Source organism: Leguminivora glycinivorella, chromosome 17 (genome assembly GCF_023078275.1).
Source record: "Leguminivora glycinivorella isolate SPB_JAAS2020 chromosome 17, LegGlyc_1.1, whole genome shotgun sequence".
In the NCBI taxonomy this organism is placed as follows: Eukaryota; Metazoa; Arthropoda; class Insecta; order Lepidoptera; family Tortricidae; genus Leguminivora; species Leguminivora glycinivorella.
This window is the reverse complement of record NC_062987.1, coordinates 17,970,380-17,988,906: the sequence shown is the minus strand read 5'-3', so window position 1 is coordinate 17,988,906 and position 18,527 is coordinate 17,970,380. Positions and strand designations below refer to the sequence as shown.

General features: G+C 36.9%; 1 protein-coding gene across 1 annotated transcript; it reads left to right on the top strand.

The window, feature by feature from the left end:
* Positions 1 to 350: 350 nt before the first annotated feature.
* On the top strand, positions 351 to 16,554 carry LOC125235621 (zinc finger protein 184-like). Its single transcript, XM_048142219.1, is given in 8 exon segments — positions 351 to 468; positions 586 to 1,491; positions 2,788 to 2,905; positions 4,474 to 4,865; positions 9,392 to 9,579; positions 13,117 to 13,228; positions 13,231 to 13,282; positions 15,492 to 16,554. Coding segments are annotated over 7 exon segments (2,256 nt in total). The 5' UTR covers positions 351 to 468; positions 586 to 596; the 3' UTR covers positions 15,991 to 16,554.
* The last annotated feature ends 1,973 nt before the right edge of the window (positions 16,555 to 18,527 follow it).

Genomic DNA, 18,527 nt, shown 5'->3' with positions numbered 1-18,527 from the left:
ACTTTAGATTTTAGCGATGGTGATCGCACATTGAGTTTGACGTTTACGATTTCTGAACGAAATTCAAATGTCAAAAGTTCACGCGAGGGCAGGTCATTTACAAGTAAAAATTAGTACGACCATAATAATTCTTGCAGCATTATAATAAGGTTGCATTTAGCAAATCTAACTACAGAATTAACGAAGTAGTGTTTTGTTTGGGATCAATGTAAACGCTGAGTTCAAAATCGAAGTAATAAAAACAAATTAAAGTGTTTTTATTTAAAACAAATGTATATTTTATGTTTTAGGGCATTTTTTAAGGCAGATTAATTAAAGTGAAATTAGGAAGGGCAAGAGTGGCGTAATGGATTTAATCAAAATGACGAAATACGAGGGTAGCTCAGTTTTTCCTACCTTCCGTTCGAAGTTCAAATCCTCATCTCTTCTTCACCTACCCCGTCGAGCGAAGCACCGTCCAGGCACGTGGTAAGTGAAATTTACCTGCATTTTGTTATATAAATCAAGAAATTATTCTTTAAAACACCTTCAGTTAGGAAAATTGTTCGCGGTAGTTCACGATATGTTTTTATTCTGATTACCTAGGTTTCCGAAAGATGGACCAAGGTACCGCCACTACCGCCACTACCGCCAGTATGAATTCGGAAGGTTACCCTGTTCTGCTGTTGCCAAAAAAGTGCACTACCTTAGAAACCAACTGTGAAGTCTCCGATAATGTATTTATTGAGTTGAATATTTCATCTCCTGATACTGAAGGGAATGAAATGTGTATTTATACAGGTTTCTGCAATGTGAAGTTGATAGACAGTTACGATATGAATCTATGCCATAAGACTAAGGAAAATGGTCCGTCGGAGTATAACGATAATGACCTAATTTCTGTGTTAGTTGATGAGTCTGGTAACCAGATAGCTGATTATAATCAGAGTCAAGTATGGATAGATCCGGCTAGGAGTCCATTTGTGTATAATCACTATGACACGGATCAGCAAGGGCATTACTCAATCTACCACAACACTAGAACGAATCACATAAGAGTGGAACAACACAACACTTACATCACTCAAAATGTGTATAATTATAATAAAGAGCCTCCAACATACCCGACAGACATATTTGAGCATAAAAAGTTCCGTAAAGTTCAGGTCAGTGAATCTAGTACCCAGCAGAATACCACGGACCCTAACTTCAACTTGTATGAAGAAGATGAGTTCGAGTGTGGTGTGTTTTTATCGCAACTACCTGAGGAGATCTTACAGGAGAAAGAGAATAGAGTTAGAGAGGAACAGAAATACATTGGTATACCAAGTGAGAACGAAGCATTGAAGCAACTGATGTCATCGGACATTCAGTCTTCTACGAAGCAGCGGAAGACTATATTGTTCCTAGGCCATGATTCTCATTACGGACAGACTATACAGAAGATTGCTATGAATGATCCGTATTTGGTGTGTTCAGTGAAAGAGGAATGCAATTCACAGGTTGTGTATGGTAAGTAAGCATTTACTTAAATTTTTGAAAACTTTATTGAAAAGTCACTTAACATTTTTGGGATTTTTGTTTTCTACAAGTTTGGCATTTTTTGTTATGGTGAATTAGATTGTCAATTTTCTAATTTAATGCAAAATGTATGTTAAGGGGAAGGAAATAAAGTCTATATTACAAGATTAACAAGTATCGGCAGGGGGCTTGTTAGTATATTCTGTATATTTGTTACAGAAAGAAATCCTGAATTACTAATTTATAGTGTGGTGTAGGTGTACTTTAATAAGATGCTACAATAATTATCCTAAACTAATTGTTATTTGGCATTTTTTTCCAATCATATTTAATGTTTTTACCAAATTGAGTCATGGATGTTGTCTATGTACATAAGTATGTATTTATCTATATAAGTAAGTATATCGTCGCCTAGCACCCATAGTACGCATTGTTTAGTTTGGGGCTAGGTTGATCTGTGTAAGGTGTCCCCAATATTTATTTATAGATATAGTATAGTATAGCGCCGGTGGCCTAGCGGTAAGAGCGTGCGACTTTCGATCCGGAGGTCGCGGGTTCGAACCCGGCTCGTACCAATGAGTTTTTCTGAACTTATGTGCGAAATGTCATTTGATATTTGCCAGTCGCTTTTCGGTGAAGGAAAACATCGTGAGGAAACCGGACTAATTCCAATAAGGCCCAGTTACCCTTCTGGTTGGAAGGTCAGATGGCAGTCGCTTTCGTAAAAAACTGGTGCCTACGCCAAATCTTGGGATTAGTTGTCAAAGCGGACCCCAGGCTCCCATGAGGATGATGATAGTATAGTATGAAGACATGTCTGTATGAGAAAAGTAAGTGTTCCACGTGTTCCATTTCTACTCTTTTTTGCCAAGCTCATGGCATAAATACATCATCATCATTATCCTCCTTGCGTTATCCCGGCATTTGCCACTGCTCATGGGGGTCTGGGGTCCGCTTTGACAACTAATCCCAAGATTTGGCGTAGGTAGTTTTTACGAAAGCGCGACTGCCATCTGACCTTCCTAACCGAAGACCTAGACCTAGACCTTATTGGAATTAGTCCGGTTTCCTCACGATGTTTTCCGTCACCGAAAAGCGACTGGCATTTCGCACATAAATTCCGAAAACCTCATTGGTGCGAGCCGGGGTTCGAACCCGCGATCTTTGAAACGAAAGTCGCACGTAACTTACCAGGCTACCAGCGCTTTGCAGCACTTATTTACTGTTCTGATTTACCTGTAATGTAAAAGAAATATGTTTTCAAATAAATAAATATGTAATTTCCAGAAGAGCCCGACTACAGCAACCCAAGTCAGAAGAAATACCAGTGCGACAAATGCAAGCAGATCTTCGATCAGATCATAGAGTTCAGGCAGCACATGGTTGGAGACCACATCAGCCCCAGGTAATAAATGGGCCATTTTTTTTCAAAGTTGCCCACCCCACTTTTTTTGTAACATGGGTTTTTTTTAAGCTCAAGATGGTGATGTGAAAAGGTAGGTATATTTGGACATTTTTTTCAAAGTTGTCTACCCCACTTTTATTTGGATTTGGAATTTTTTATGTGTTTTCCACTCAGAATCGAGAGCTCTTTCGATCCTGATAGGAGAAAAAAAATGTACCAAGATTTCCATAAATTTTTTCGAACCTTCATTCCGTTACCGCCATACAAAGTATGAAAAAATGGTAACGGAATTGGAAAAAAACCCTGGGACACTTTTTTTTCTCCTATTAGGATTGAAAGAGCTCGCGATTCTAAGTGGAAAACACATAAAAATTTCCAAATCCAAAAAAAAAGTGGGGTGGACAACTTTGAAAAACATGCTCAAATATACCCTTTCACATCACCATCTTGAGCTTAACGTGGGACTCAGTCAATCTGTGTAATCTAGAATGTCCTATAATATTTTTTTTTTTATAACATCGGTAATAGCTTATTGTATCAGGGCCGCCAAATATACCCTTTCACATCACCATCTTGAGCTTAACGTGGGACTCAGTCAATCTGTGTAATCTAGAATGTCCTATAATATTTTTTTTTTTATAACATCGGTAATAGCTTATTGTATCAGGGCCGCTGAGCATGGCCCGACATGCTCTTGGCCGGTCTATTAATTAATACTTCACTAGCTTTTGCCCGCGGCTTCGCTCGCGTTAAAGTGGGGGGCTAAAAAGAGACAAAAAGTAGAATATGTCACTCTCCATCCCTTCAACTATCTCCACTTAACCCTTAAATGCATATTGTTGCCATTTGGCTACAATGCATGTATTATTTAATAAACTAGCCAAAATATAAGCTGGACGTTTTTATTTATTTTTCTTAGATCTGTAGGATCATCATCCAGTTTTTTCACACTTTTCCGCCATTTTTTCTTAAAGGGTTGGAAATAATGTTTTTATTTAAGAAAAAATGGCGGAAAAGCAATGGCAAATGGGAATGGCTTATGGCTTACTTGTAATTTATGTAATTACTTAAATGTTGTTTGTTTCTCGCTTAAGTGATTTGTAATCTTAGAGAAATAAATATATTTGAACTATTGAACTATAAAAGTGTGAAAAAACTGGATGATGGTGATTTTTAGTACATGATTCAGGCAAATTTTTTCAGAGTTAGTAACTATTTTATGTTTAATCATTTTATCATAGGGGTTTCTCAAATAGTGTACCTTTTTAATATTAGTAAAAGTTTTCTTATAAATTTTACTAGTAATTATATATTTATATAAGTAAGATTTATCCTATTTTACTTCTAACACTGATTTAGTATTAAAATCAATGTTAAATATTTTTTTATTATTTTTCCTAGAGTCAGAAAACCATTGTCTATCACATTATTAATTTCTAGTTAAAAGAAAAAAATCATGCATTTAAGGGTTAAAATATCACGTCAATTCGTCACTCCGTTTTGCCGTGAAAGACGGAGAAACAAACAGACACATACTTTCCCATTTATAATATTAGTATGCATTTCAGAACCTACGACGGCAGAACAGTAGGCGAGATCAAATTCCTCTGCACGGAATGCGGCAAAAATATCAAATCGCAAAAGAAATTCGAGCAGCACTGCATGTCGCACGGCGACCCAGAGCTAGAATGCAGCAAGTGCCACAAAGTATTCGCCTCAAAATTCACCTTGCGCGCACACAACAAGATCCACTCTCGGAAATACGGATGCGTGTATTGCTCTAAGACTTATTCTAAGGCAGATGGATTGAGAACTCATGTGGCTAAGATACATTGTGTGTTCATGTGTGAACATTGTGATTTTAAAAGTAATAAAAGGAATGATTTGAAGGAGCATGAGAAGGAACATAATGTGTCGGATTTTGAAACTTTGAGCGCTTTGGATGATTCTTGTGAGTCAGGTAAGTCGATTATCGACGATGTTTTATACTGTTTTTAACCCCCGACGCAAAAACGACGGGGTGTTATAAGTTTGACGTGTCTGTGTGTGTGTGTCTGTTTGTCTGTCTGTCTGCCTGTTTGTTTGTCTGTCTGTCTGTGACATCGTAGCTCTCGAGCGGATGAACCGATTTGGATTTAGTTTTTTTTTTCTGAAAGCTGAGTTAGTCGGGAGTGTTCTTAGCCATGTTTCATGAAAATCGGTCTACTATGTCGCGGTCGGGGGTTTTTTTCAAAATTTTAATTTTGTGGTTAGAAATCTTATGAAAAATACAAAGTACTGATGTAGTGCCAAAAGCTTTTCCTTCGTATTCTTACGGAAACGTACGAATGTGTCATGCTATTTCAGTCAGTCTCAGCTCAGTACAAGACGTACGAACCTCTTCCTAGTTTCCTACACCATACGCGTTAATTTCTGACGATCAGTTTTTTGCAATTTGTACTTCAGAGTGTATTTTATTTGCACTAACTATAACTTATACACAAGCACTGTTTAATAAGGATTGTTTTGATATATAGTTCAAGTTGAACAGTTAACTTTTTACCGGTTAAACTTTTGAAAAACCCCCGACCGCGACATAGTGGACCGATTTTTATAAAACATGGCTAAGAACACTCCCGACTAACTCAGCTTTCAAACAAAAAAAATTAATCGCAATTGGTTCATCCGTTCGGGAGCTACGATGCCACAGACAGACACAGACAGACAGACAGACACGTCAAACTTATAACACCCCGTCGTTTTTGCGTCGGGGGTTAAAAACTATTTTTGAACAGGAGCGGGTTGATAATAATGTTTACTTACGCGAATATTGCTTCCAGTAGTTCCACAGGTGGTAAAATATCTTCATCACTAGATTCACCCACGTCTATCAATTTTAAAGCAGAAAATTTGGCTATATTCAAGGTCAAATTACTTTACCCACTAATGGATAAAATGCGTTTTTACTTGCTGGTATTAAAGGATAAAACACGTGTTTCCGAGCTAGTGAGGGGAAAATATTTTATTTTAAGTATAGAAAACTAGCCTATTATTAGTATTATAACAACATATCTCACTCATGTCCTCCTTATATTAACCATTCTTACTGGAATTAATAAGAACAGTTGCAAAAATAATTTTGGTCCTTCGAACAATGACGTCGAGTGCAAATGCACTTAATGTATAAACTGAATAGAGCTACCGATAGCGCCTTCTATATAACCTGCAGAGACATCTATTTATAAAAGTACTTACTAATATCAAGGATTATTTATATAGGATTTATATACTTCATACTATGAATCGTACCTCGATTTTTTAGCGCCACCTATTAAATACTATCATAAGTATACTGATGATGCCCACAATTTTTTTTTTTCAAAATGTGTATTGACGTGATATCATGATTTTAAAATAAAGAAATATGTCATTTGTTCTTATAAAAACACGCAAAAATATATGATTTTGGCCACTTTCAGGCTGCGAAACAGCGCCATCTAGGTTTTTTTTTAAATACTACGTCGGTGGCAAACAAGCATACGGCCCGCCTGATGTAAAGCGGTCACCGTAATCTATGGACGCCTGCAACTCAAACAGTGTCACATGCGCGTTGCCACCCTATTAGAAACTTGTACATTCCCTTTGTAGTTTTAAGCCTAAAAGGCCCATACATTTCAGGGGTACGCTATTTTAGGGGGGGGGGGGGCTTTGTCAGTCCAGTATTAAATCGTTCTTAAAAATAAAAAATAAAAATAAAAAAATATTTATTGCCACAACTAAGAGTATTGTACAACTTAATAACTTAATACTACATTTACATTTACAGGACAGAAAAAAAAATTAATAATAATAAACGAAAGTACATACACTTAGAAACTAGGCAATGGGTACGAGTCTCAGCATGTGCTAGTTAGACAGTTAAAGCTATCTAGCGCTGATTTTCAGACTAGCCCCTAGCTAGGTCTTTGCTAATATTGTTAATTAACAATTAAAGGAATAAAAGAATTCATAGGTACAGTCAACCAATTGGAACCCTAGGCCACTGTAGAACTATGTCATAGTGACGTTATAAATCAGATTGTAAGAAATCTCTTACTGCTTGTCATATTGACCCAATTCCAATTGGTTGACTGTACACATGTTTTTTCTGGGTAGATGATCAATTAAGGCTCATTTTACTGTTATTAATCCTAATGAACTATTCCAGTTGGATTCGGACATATACACGGTGTGACATAGGCTTGTGCCGTTTCGTTCGTTGATCGGAGCGCTCCGATCTAGCTCGTTCAATCACTCCCACGAACTAGTTCGCTCTTTTAGGTCTTTTGCTCATTTAGTTCAGCCAGACCAGCGACCACTGCGGTCGGAAAGATCAGAACGAATGGGACCGAATAGTGTCAAAATGATACGAATAGTCCACAGATAGTAACATTCCGGGCCGAAAGGTTGTAAGTAACCGAAGTTTAATATGAAAACTTGACTTTTTTTGTTGCTCTGCTAAGTAGCTCTCGCTCTCGATCGGCGCGGTCACACATTCGTTCTCGATCCAAACCGCTCGCGCTCGCCGATCCTATACTGAACTAAATGAGCAAAGACCGATTCTCAGAGCACGGAAAGATTCAGTTCATTTCGGTCATTGATGGGATTTTATTCCTAACAGTTCATAGTTCGTGAACGACACAAGCCTAGTGTGACACAAGGAAACAGAAAGATTTTAACCACGCATTTCTGAGGCCAAAAAAAAGATAAAATGTTATATGTATATTATGACGTCAAGAAAAATTCGCCAAAAAATTCCTTTTTTTTTGTTTTTTTGGATGTATTTTCTCATAAAATGTAAATGTTATTTGTAAATGTGGCACTTAAAATAAAAATTGACATTTTTTTCCGAAAAATTTTTTTTTGCAATGAGTCTTGTATCTTTTTGACATCTATCAACGAAGATAGTTAGATTATGCCCGATAAAGGCATCATCGCTATCAAAAGAGCGTTTTGTGCTAAATACCTAACTGTTAATTGTTTTAATGCTAATAGCTGTTAAAGTAGGCGAAATCCAGAAAATTATGACATTTTAGTCTTCTAATGTGATCAGGAATATTAAAATTATTCGGTTTCCTCATTTTTTTTTATATATTTTACACGGCATCACAGCCTAAGCCGCGATAGTTACTCATGAAATAAAACTTCTTTGTCAATTTTATGTAGATTAATTGTTTTTTTTTAAACATAGTATTGGTAAATTTTTTGAATATTGTATAACTAGCTTTATTAATAGTGTGTGAACCTGCCTTAGAAATCTATATTATTTGTGGTCATGGTTCGTTAATATTTCTTCTATGTGGGTAGCTTTTGCACATTGTAATTTTTCCTCAGTCACCCGTTGACCACGAACGCTGTAAAGAGTTCGAAACGTCGGGATGTATTTTAAATTCATTATACGCGATTTAATCCGTTTCCATAGTTTTATTTTACAGAATATGAATTATACTGTTAATGACATTATCCGTCGGTCCCTTGCAACCATCAATGTGCCTGCTCTCCTTGAGCCGACTGGCATAATCAGAGATGATGGCAAGAGGCCTGATGGAGTGTCCTTGGTCCCTTGGAGTATGGGACGAATGTTAGTGTGGGATGCTACCTGCGTAGACACATTGGCACCGTCTCACCTCCAAGCGGGCGCAGCGGCAGAAAGTGCCGAAATTTTGAAACGTAATAAATACAAAAGTCTTGGCAAAGAATACCTTTTTGTACCCTTTGGTGTAGAAACTCTAGGTCCATGGGGCCCCAGCGCGAACAAGTTGTTCACAGAAATCGCGAAGCGTCTGGTTGAGGTAACTGGTGACCGAAGACCTGGCGACTTCCTCGCTCAACGTATCAGCATTGCGATACAGCGAGGAAATGTCGCCAGTATCTTTGGTACAATGCCTCAAGGGCCTATTTTAGACATTAGCTAGCTTTTAAGTTTAGTCTTAGTTTCTTATATAATTATGTAAATATGTTCATGTAAATAAAGAATATTTAAAATTTATTATACTTAAATAAACAAAACAGACAATTTACATGCAAGTGCTGGGAAGCCTATCGTCCATCTTCTCACAAAACCTCAGACACTCTCATGTTACAGTTGAAGCGCTGGTAGCCTAGCGGTAAGTGCGTGCGACTTTCGTTCTGGAGGTCTCGGGTTCGAACCCCGGCTCGCACCAATAAGTTTTTCACTTATGTGCGAAATGTCATTTGATATTTGCCAGTCGCTTTTCGGTGAAGGAAAACATCGTGAGGAAACCGGACTAATTCCAATAAGGTCTAGTTACCCTTCGGGTTGGAAGGTCAGATGGCAGTCGCTTTCGTAAAACTAGTGCCTACGGTAAATCTTGGGGTTATTTGTCAAAGCGGACCCCAGGCTCCCATGAGCCGTGGCAAATGCCGGGACAACGCAAGGAGGATGAAGACTCTCTCATGTTACACCATGTGTATTTTCCTTTAACTTTTTAATTTTCTATATTTCAGATATTATTCAGCTAAAGCCGGAGGTGACAGAGAAGTCAGATTTGGATCTAAAATACGACGATGGCCACGAAGAGAACTGTGTGAGGGACGAGGATATCCGCAGGGCGGACTCTGTCATAGCTAAGGTTATGTCCAACGAGATTTTTGGATCCAAGGGGAAGCCGCGGCAGTACAGGAAGTGCAATAAGGTATGACCTTTTTTTTAAAACCCCCGATGCAAAAGCGAAGGGGTGTTATAAGTTTGACGTGTCTGTCTGTCTGTCTGTCCGTCTGTCTGTCTGTCTGTCTATCTGTCTGTCTGTTTGTCTGTGTGTGTCTGTCTGTGGCATCGTAGCTCCCGAACGGATGAACCGATTTCGATTTTTTTTGTTTGATAGATGAGTTAGTCGGGTGTGTTCTTAGCCATGTTTCATGAAAATCGGTCCACTATGTCGCGGTCGGGGGTTTTGTCAAAATTTTAACTTGTATGTATTCCCATCACGGCACAATGGTGTTTCTGACCTTTGGGATGCGTGCGCGGGGCCGAAGCTAAAGCGTAGAGACCCTTTTGACACTTAAATGAAATGTAAAGGGTACACCGAGCGGATTGCCCTTGCCCGTATCATGGGACACATGCAGAGGCAGCACCCGCCAGGGTGTAAGGACTATTTGAGAGTTAATGGAATGTAAAATGAACTGGGCTATTGGATGAAAGTGATGGATTAAATACTGGGCTATGGGATAAAAAACCGGACGCCTGCCTAATAAAGCGGTATCCAATTTTATTTCCAGCAATTTATATTTATTATTTATATCGTAGTATGTTACTACTTAAAAAACAAATTAAAAAATATATTTCATAAAATAATTTGATTTTTTCACAACACCAACTGGTAAAGGGTCTCTTTGCTATAAATAACCTAGTTTTAAGCTAAATGTATTATTAACAAAAATATGGGTCGATAGACCTGAAATAAAGAATTTCAATTTCAATTTCAATATTCGAAAATATATAGCAAAGTTGCATTTTATCCACAGAGTGCAAAGGAATTTCATACAATTTTTAACTTGATTTCTTAAGCTGTTTTTTTTTAATTTTTTTTTAATACTACGTCGGTAGCAAACAAGCATACAGCCCGCCTGATGTAAAGCGGTCACCGTAACCTATGGACGCCTGCAACTCAAACAGTGTCACATGCGCGTTGCCACCCCATTAGAAACTTGTAGATTCCCTTTTGCTGTGTTAAGTACAACAAAAAGGAGTGTTTTTTAAACTATTAATTTATTTTTACCTTTAAAATAAACATGACTAATATTATAAATGCGAAAGTAACTCTGTCTGTCTGTCTGTCTGTCTGTCTGTCTGTCTGTCTGTCTGTCTGTCTGTCTGTCTGTCTGTCTGTTGTTACGCTTTCCCGCTTAAACCACGCAGCCGATTTTGATGAAATTTGGAACAGACAATCTTTAGACCCTGAGACAGAACATAGGCTACTTTTTATTTCGAAAAAAAAAGGGATGAAGGGGTTGAAAAAGAGGTTGAAAGTTTGTATGGGATTTCTTAATTTTAAAAGATAAAACCATGAAACTTTATCTTTTAGCACTTGATAAGAAATCATTAAACATATATTTAAAGTCACATACAGGTCGAACGCGATTAATTAACATTATTTTTACCTTTAAAATAAACTTGGTGGGAGGACCTGTATGTGACTTTAAATATGTGTACAAAGCGCGAGAACTTAAAGTGTTATATCATTAAACATCTTGATAAGGGATAAGGATAAGGATAGGGATAGGGATAGGGATAATAGGGATAGGGATAGCGATAGGGATAGAGATAGGGATAGCGATAGGGATAGGGATAGCGATAGGGATAGGGATAGCGATAGGGATAGCGATAGGGATAGCGATAGCGATAGCGATAGCGTTAGCGTTAGCGATAGCGACAGCGTTAGCGATAGCGATAGGGATAGGGATACGGATACGGATACGGATACGGATAATATGGGTATCGTTAGAGGGATACGGATAATCGGTCGGCGGTCTCTTACAATCAATGTGTTCTAAGACGATCGTTGTTTGCTTGCTTGAAGATTACGTTTGTGATAAGTATAAGCAAAATGTAAAAAATTGTAAGGGAGTGGTTGGTAGAATTTACTAATAAATGATGATTTTTAATCCTAAATAATGAATAAATTGATGGATTTGATTTAGTTTGTTGTTTTATAGTCAGTATTTGTTCGTGTTGGTGTGGTGAAAAATTTTGTGTTTCACTCGGGAGCAAAGTTTGTTTAACCTTCGTGCCTTGATACCCTCGCAACGCTCAAGATTCCACTTTTTGAACCACTCGCTACGCTCGCTCAATATTGGAATCTTTCGCTTGCTCGGGTATCAATATTGGCACGTGCGGTTAAACAACAACTTTGCCCCCCTGTAAAACAAATAACTATTTCATCACACCCGCATTTTAAATGTGCTATTGCACGCAGGCGGAGCGTGAGTTATAGAAAAATCGTTCTCCCAAGGGAATAATGAAATTTCTTGTACCGTACTTAACTTTTTTACATCTATTTACATATTTTTTACCTTGCGAGTGTGATGAAAAACATTGTGTGTAACTCGGGGAGTATGAATAATTGAATATTACTAACTCGAGTCTTTAAATTGCTCCGGCAAGCCGTCGCGATTTAACTTACTCTCTTTGTTATATTCAACTTCCACCCCTTGTTGCACAATGTACTATTGTTCCCTTCTTCGTTAGTTTGTTTTGTTGTAACTTTTGAAACGATTTGTTTATTTATTTGTCACATTTACCTACCTAAAGTTTGTTCAACCTATCGATAAACATGTTTCCCTAATTATCATTGTATCAAAGCGCGTTAATGATAAGATAATTATAATTGACGATCAATCACTAAAGTGTATTAGAATCAGGCCAAGGTAAATCAGCAGCGATTTTATAGCAGCCGGGGCAAATGCTGAACTTTACATATCTCATGTGATCTTGAACTTGTTTTTCATTAGACTTATATTGACCGGGATATAGACCAATATAAGTCTAATGAAAATAACCGTGAATCATTCAAAACTCTTATTGTTTTTCATTGTTTACCAAATATTTTGTACCTATAATAGGTACTTCATACATTTTATGGAATGATGGAATTATCCATACTTAATATATATTTTTTAATATTATAAATGGGAAAGTGTGTGGGTCTGTTTGTTTGTCCGTCTTTCACGGCAAAACGGAGCGACGAATTGACGTGATCTTTAAAGTGGAGATAGTTGAAGGGATGGAGAGTGACATAGGCTACTTTTTGTCTCTTTCTAACGCGAGCGAAGCTGCGGGCAAACGCTAGTATCTTATAAGAGAATAAGTAAACTAGTGGCTCTGGGAGCTGTAGACCTTTGCGACATGCTTAGAAAACGCAAAACTGAATCATATTTAGTGATTATCGCAGTTTTAAGGGACATATACTCGTACGCTATACTTAGGCACTCAACTCAAGCCCTTAATGGCAATTTCTGCATTTAACAAAATTTAAAAAACTGCGGGGCTATTATGCTTGCAATTTTATCACTTATCAACGTGGATAAGACACCTGTCACTCTCACACTTACATACTTGTCAGAAAGTGACGGATGCTTTATCCATGTCGATAAGTGATGAAATTGCAAGCATCATAGGCCTGCAGTTGTCCTCCCAAGACAATTTACTTCTAAATTGTAACTATAATTTCCAGGTATGCGACGTCTGCCTAAAAATCTTCGACCGCATTGGCGACCTAAAGCGACATCTGATCGAGCACATCATTAAGAGCACCCTGGACAAAATACCGGTCAGCAGGAACGGAACCTAAACATACAGTGCGAGGTCTGCCAAGCGGAGACCTTCACTAAAGTCGACAGGTAACCATTTACCACAGAAGACTCACTCCTTTGATGTTCACAAAATACCGCCATTCTAAATACCTAACATCAACGAAAATATATGCCGGGACTGACAATCTCATACACAAAAATGTATTTCTAAAATGGCCCTTAATTCATGGATAAAACTAGATGGCGCTGATTCACAGCCTGGAAGTGGCAAAAATCACATTTTCACCGATATTTTTGCGTCTTAATTTATTTTAAAACAAACGACATATTTCTTCATTTTGATATCATGATATCACTACAATACACATTTGAAAATAAAAAAAAAATTTAGGCTTTATCAGTGTGTAATTGTGATAGTATTTAATAGGTGGCGCTAACAAATGGTACCTGGTTGCTTAGTATGAAAATTGTCAGTCCTTTATAATATCATCCTTGCCCTCAACATACAGTGCGAGGTCTGCCAAGCGGAGACCATCACTAAAGTCGACAGGTAACGATACTCCTCTAGGATCCCGATGTCCTTTTAATAGGACAAATTCAAATCCTAGGGTGAGTTTTCATTAGACTGGCAGCTTTTCATCAGTAAAGGTTCCAGTCACAGGTGAGCAATGAGATTTATAAGTTAATCTACACCGATGAGCAGCTGTCAAATGCAAAAATATAGAATTCTAGTTAGAGAGGTTACAGCTTAAAAATGTACCGTTTTATACCGCATGGGCGACTAAGGGTCACCTGATCGAGCACATTATAAAATTTATAAAGAGCACCCTTAGCAGATTAAATTCATAGCTGGGCATTAACTCGTTAATCCGTTAATCGTTAATTAACGAAGTTAACATTTCGATTAACGGATTAATTTTTAAGTTAACTTTTAAAAATGTTAATGGATTCGTTAACTTCCGTTAAATTTCATCGAGTCCGTTAATCGTTAATCCAGCACACCAAGCGGCTCGTTGCGCCGCGAAAACCACGTTCTTACTGCTACTGTAAAAGCCCGTAGTACGGCAAAATCTAGGTTTTATCGGTAAAAGCAGATCCGTCGGTTATAAACAGTCTAAAGACTAATTGGCGACTTTGGATCACTTATTCGAGATCTTCTAAAGATTTAGAGGAGGTTAGTGATCGATCTAGCACGCTTACTTAATAAGATTATTAGGCGTGCTAGATCGATCACTAACCTCCCGAATAGAGTGAAATCATCAGGCATGACAGACAAATCGCGCAACCGACGCATCGAGTTAGAGTCCGGCGCGGGCCCTAGATTACTCTACCAAGTTATCGTGGCCCACAGCATCGAGTTGTCATCTCAAAACTTAATCTGAAGAACCGATGCACCACGATCGCAACCGCATGAATGACCCAATAATTACCAATCCGAAGTAAAACCTAGGATTTAGGCAAACAACGGCGGTAAACGCCCGAAGAGACCGTAATTATTACATTTCGGTTTTTTACCGATTGGCGTCACAGGTTTCAATGGTTTTTGGAGGATACTTAGTAAATAGAAATACATAATACCTACAGTGGAGTCCTATTTTTATGACGTGTTAACGGATTATCGATTAACTTTAACTTCCGTTAAATCTACCGAAATGTATCGCTTTAACGATTAACGAAGTTAACTTTTTAAGTAACGGATAAACGATTATCGAAGTTAACTATTTGATTAACGGTGCCCAGCTATGACTAAATTACAATTCCTGTTACACACAATACAAAACTAAGTACCTAGTTACCTACTACTAGCGCCATCTAGGAACTAGGTAAGGAATTGCAATTAGTTCATAATAATGCCGCTAGAGCATTGATATATCGTTATCGTTTTCTTTAGTGTTGCTCGGTGGCATGAAAACTGGGTGAAATCTGGTAGGTGGGGGAAAATTCCAGGCCAAGTGGTCTACTGGAACCTTGTACGCAAACTCAGGAGAACTTCTCTTCAATTTTCTGCTTACTTCTAAATTATTTACAACTACTCCAAAACTTTCGCAAAATGTGTCAAAAGTACCACACACACCACAAAAAAAATCATCCAATCAGGTTTTTCTTTTATGAGGTTCTGAGCCTTCTGTGTAAATAATAAATATGCATTTTATTGAATTCGTTGTAGCAGACTAATTATTTTTTTTAAATACATCATAGACAGTGACATGTGTAGGTTACACAATATCGACAACAGGTGGCGTTAGTAGTAGTTGACTTAGATTATTTAGATATATATTTTAACATCCATTTTCAGGTACAAAGCGCACCTCCGCGAGCACGCCAAACTGACCATCTACAAGTGCACATTCTGCGACAAATCGTTCAGTGACTCCAGCAACTTCTCCAAACACAAGAAAATCCACGGCACCACCTACCTGCAGTGCGACCTCTGCGCCCGCAAGTTCAACTCCAAACGAATGCTTATACAACACATGGAGTACCACAATAAAAACGACCCGATCCCCTGCCAATTCTGCCACAAAATCTTCCACTTCGAATCCATGCTCAACAAACATATCAAATGCGCACACGCGAACACCCTAAACAAATTCAAGTGCCGATTCTGCTGTAACTACTTCAAAACTCTAAAAGAAAAGTGGGACCACGAATGGTCCATACATAATGTGAGGAAGATGATCGTCGATTGTTTAATCTGCGATTCAAAGTTTAGGAAGTACACTGAGTTAAAAAGGCATTGCTCTATTGTACATAATGTTGAGATACCGCCCGCTAAAAAGCTTTTGCCGAAGTAGGTTCGTCCGGTTGAAGTTACTCGATTTACCATAAGTATCAAAATATCCACAGTTTTACTAAAAAAAAGTCTTTTATATTTTGTATGTTAACATGAAACGTTTTTTTAAATATCTAATTAGTTATCCCAGGATGGTTATTGATTAATACTTTATTTTATTACTTTACATAACTTATAAAACCCACTAGTATGGTGTATTGTGTGACCAAAAAAGTTGTAGATTTTAACAAGCGATTGGCGGATAATAGGATATTAATAAGCATAATATAGTTACTAACTCACAAAATGTTTAATATTTTTATTTGCAATAGGATTACTAAAACTTTAAGATTACACTGTTTGTACTTCTTAGCAGGTAACTAGCGCCATCTAGGTACAAAATGATGAACTGTTAATAGTTCGTAGAAACGCCACCAGATCAAAGTGGCGCTAGTGGCGAAGTACTTTTACCATCCGCAAAAATAAGTGTGTATCATGTTTTTCTTTATTTAGATTTTTAGAGAGATCAAGACTGAAATCATGAAGTTATTCAAGTTAAGTCAGTACAACAAAGACTGTACGTATTTTACAGTTAGTGCTAGTGCTAGTGTATTAGCAGACAGAATATATTATTTCGAAGACTGTTTTATATTTCTATAATTTTTTGGAAGAAGTTACACGTTATATTTGATTTGTTGTTATTTTTTGTTTATATACTTTCGTTACTTACTTTTGTAGATGTAAATATTAATAACGTGTCATAAAACCTAGTTTTAATATGTTACGATTAGTTATGGATAAGTAGATCTGTTATTTAATAACTAAAGTTACTACTAATACTTGTTTAAAGATTAGATGTGGCCTAAATTATATACTGTTGTTCTGATTATATTTATTACTTATAAACTGAAAAAAAAAATAATCTTCTCAAGTCCACCAGTGGCCGAGCCGGCATCTATTCCAGTTATAATTTATATATAGTAGTGTGACTACTTAAAAACAAATAATAAAGTGTTTAACTGTTTTCTTCTATAGTTAGATATTTATACTATACTTTTAAAACTTTAAAAGTTTTATGTATATTCTGTCAAACAAGTCTGTCAGTAAATAAGAACTAAGAAAACTATAGGTATCCTTTTCTCTAGCACCCTAAAGAAAAGGATGCATATAGTTTTCTTTGTTCTTATTTATTTTACTGACAGACTTGGTTGACAGAGTATACAAAGTTGATTCTTCATAGGATTCTTTTTATTTTATGTATTTTGTTTTCAATAAACGTTTTCAAATACATTGTTTATTTTTGTTCCGATTTAAATAGCAATTGAAAATATAATATGTAAGGATAGGCAAGGATTATTTATATCGGATCTACATGCTTCATACTAAGAATCGTACCTCGATTTTTAGCGCCACCTATTAAATACTATCATAACTACACTGATAATGCCTATGCCTACAATTTTTTTTTCAAAATGTGTATTGACGTGATATCCGGATTTTAAAATAAAAAAAATATGTCATTTTTTCAGTCGCAAAATCTTCAAATCAGTAACTAACTGTCAAATGTGACATAACGCGTGGTAACGTCGTGCAAACAATGCGACCGTATTGATACAATAACAAAATGTAGTCGTCGTGTGCACTCGTTACGGTAACAAAATGTGTACGAATTTGTGGCTGTCAATGTCACTATCAGAATGACTTTTAACGACACTTTATTAGTCGACGTTTGCACACATAACGGTCACAACATGTGGACGAATTTGTGGCTGTCATTGTCACTGTCAGAACGGTTTCTGACAGTGACATTGACAGAATTTGTACACACATGTGTAGGTCTGATTACCGAACTGCTCCTAAACCACTGTATCCGCAAATGACAATCTGAAATACGAAGGTTTCTCAAACTGTCTTGTGAAGTTGTGGACTGGTTGCTTTGAATCATTTAAATATGAGCGAATTAAATAATAATAAACGACGACGACCATTTAAGCACTCTTCGACATTTTATAGAAATGTGGGAAATTTAAGAAAAGTGCAGAATGATAATACAAATAGATAAGCACTTTATAGTTACTTAATGTATTAAATATATAATTTTTAATTCTTATTGATAAAAATGAAGTGTAGTGATGCTTTACACAATAAAAGTAGGAATCAAATGAAATAGAGTATTTACTGTGATATTAATAGAATTTCTGTTGCGCAATGATAGTTTTTTTCAGTACAGATGCTGCTTTTTTTAACGCAGTAGTGCGAGCAAATCAAGCAATGATTCATTTCTTGTCTGGTCGAAACTCTTAGCTTAGATTTAGGTACTGAAAATCGTCGTACGATACACGTGCGAAAAGGACATTCACAACTTGTGTCGATTTAAAACACTCCCTTCGTTCGTGTATTAATTTATCGCTACTCGTATCGATTTTCCTCTTTTCCGCACTCGTATCTATAAGTATTTTGTTAGGGTTACAAAAAAAACACATTATTTACTCTACTACGTTTTATTTATGTCTCTTTAACATTACAAATTTGTAGACACTTATCTATACAAAAATCTTG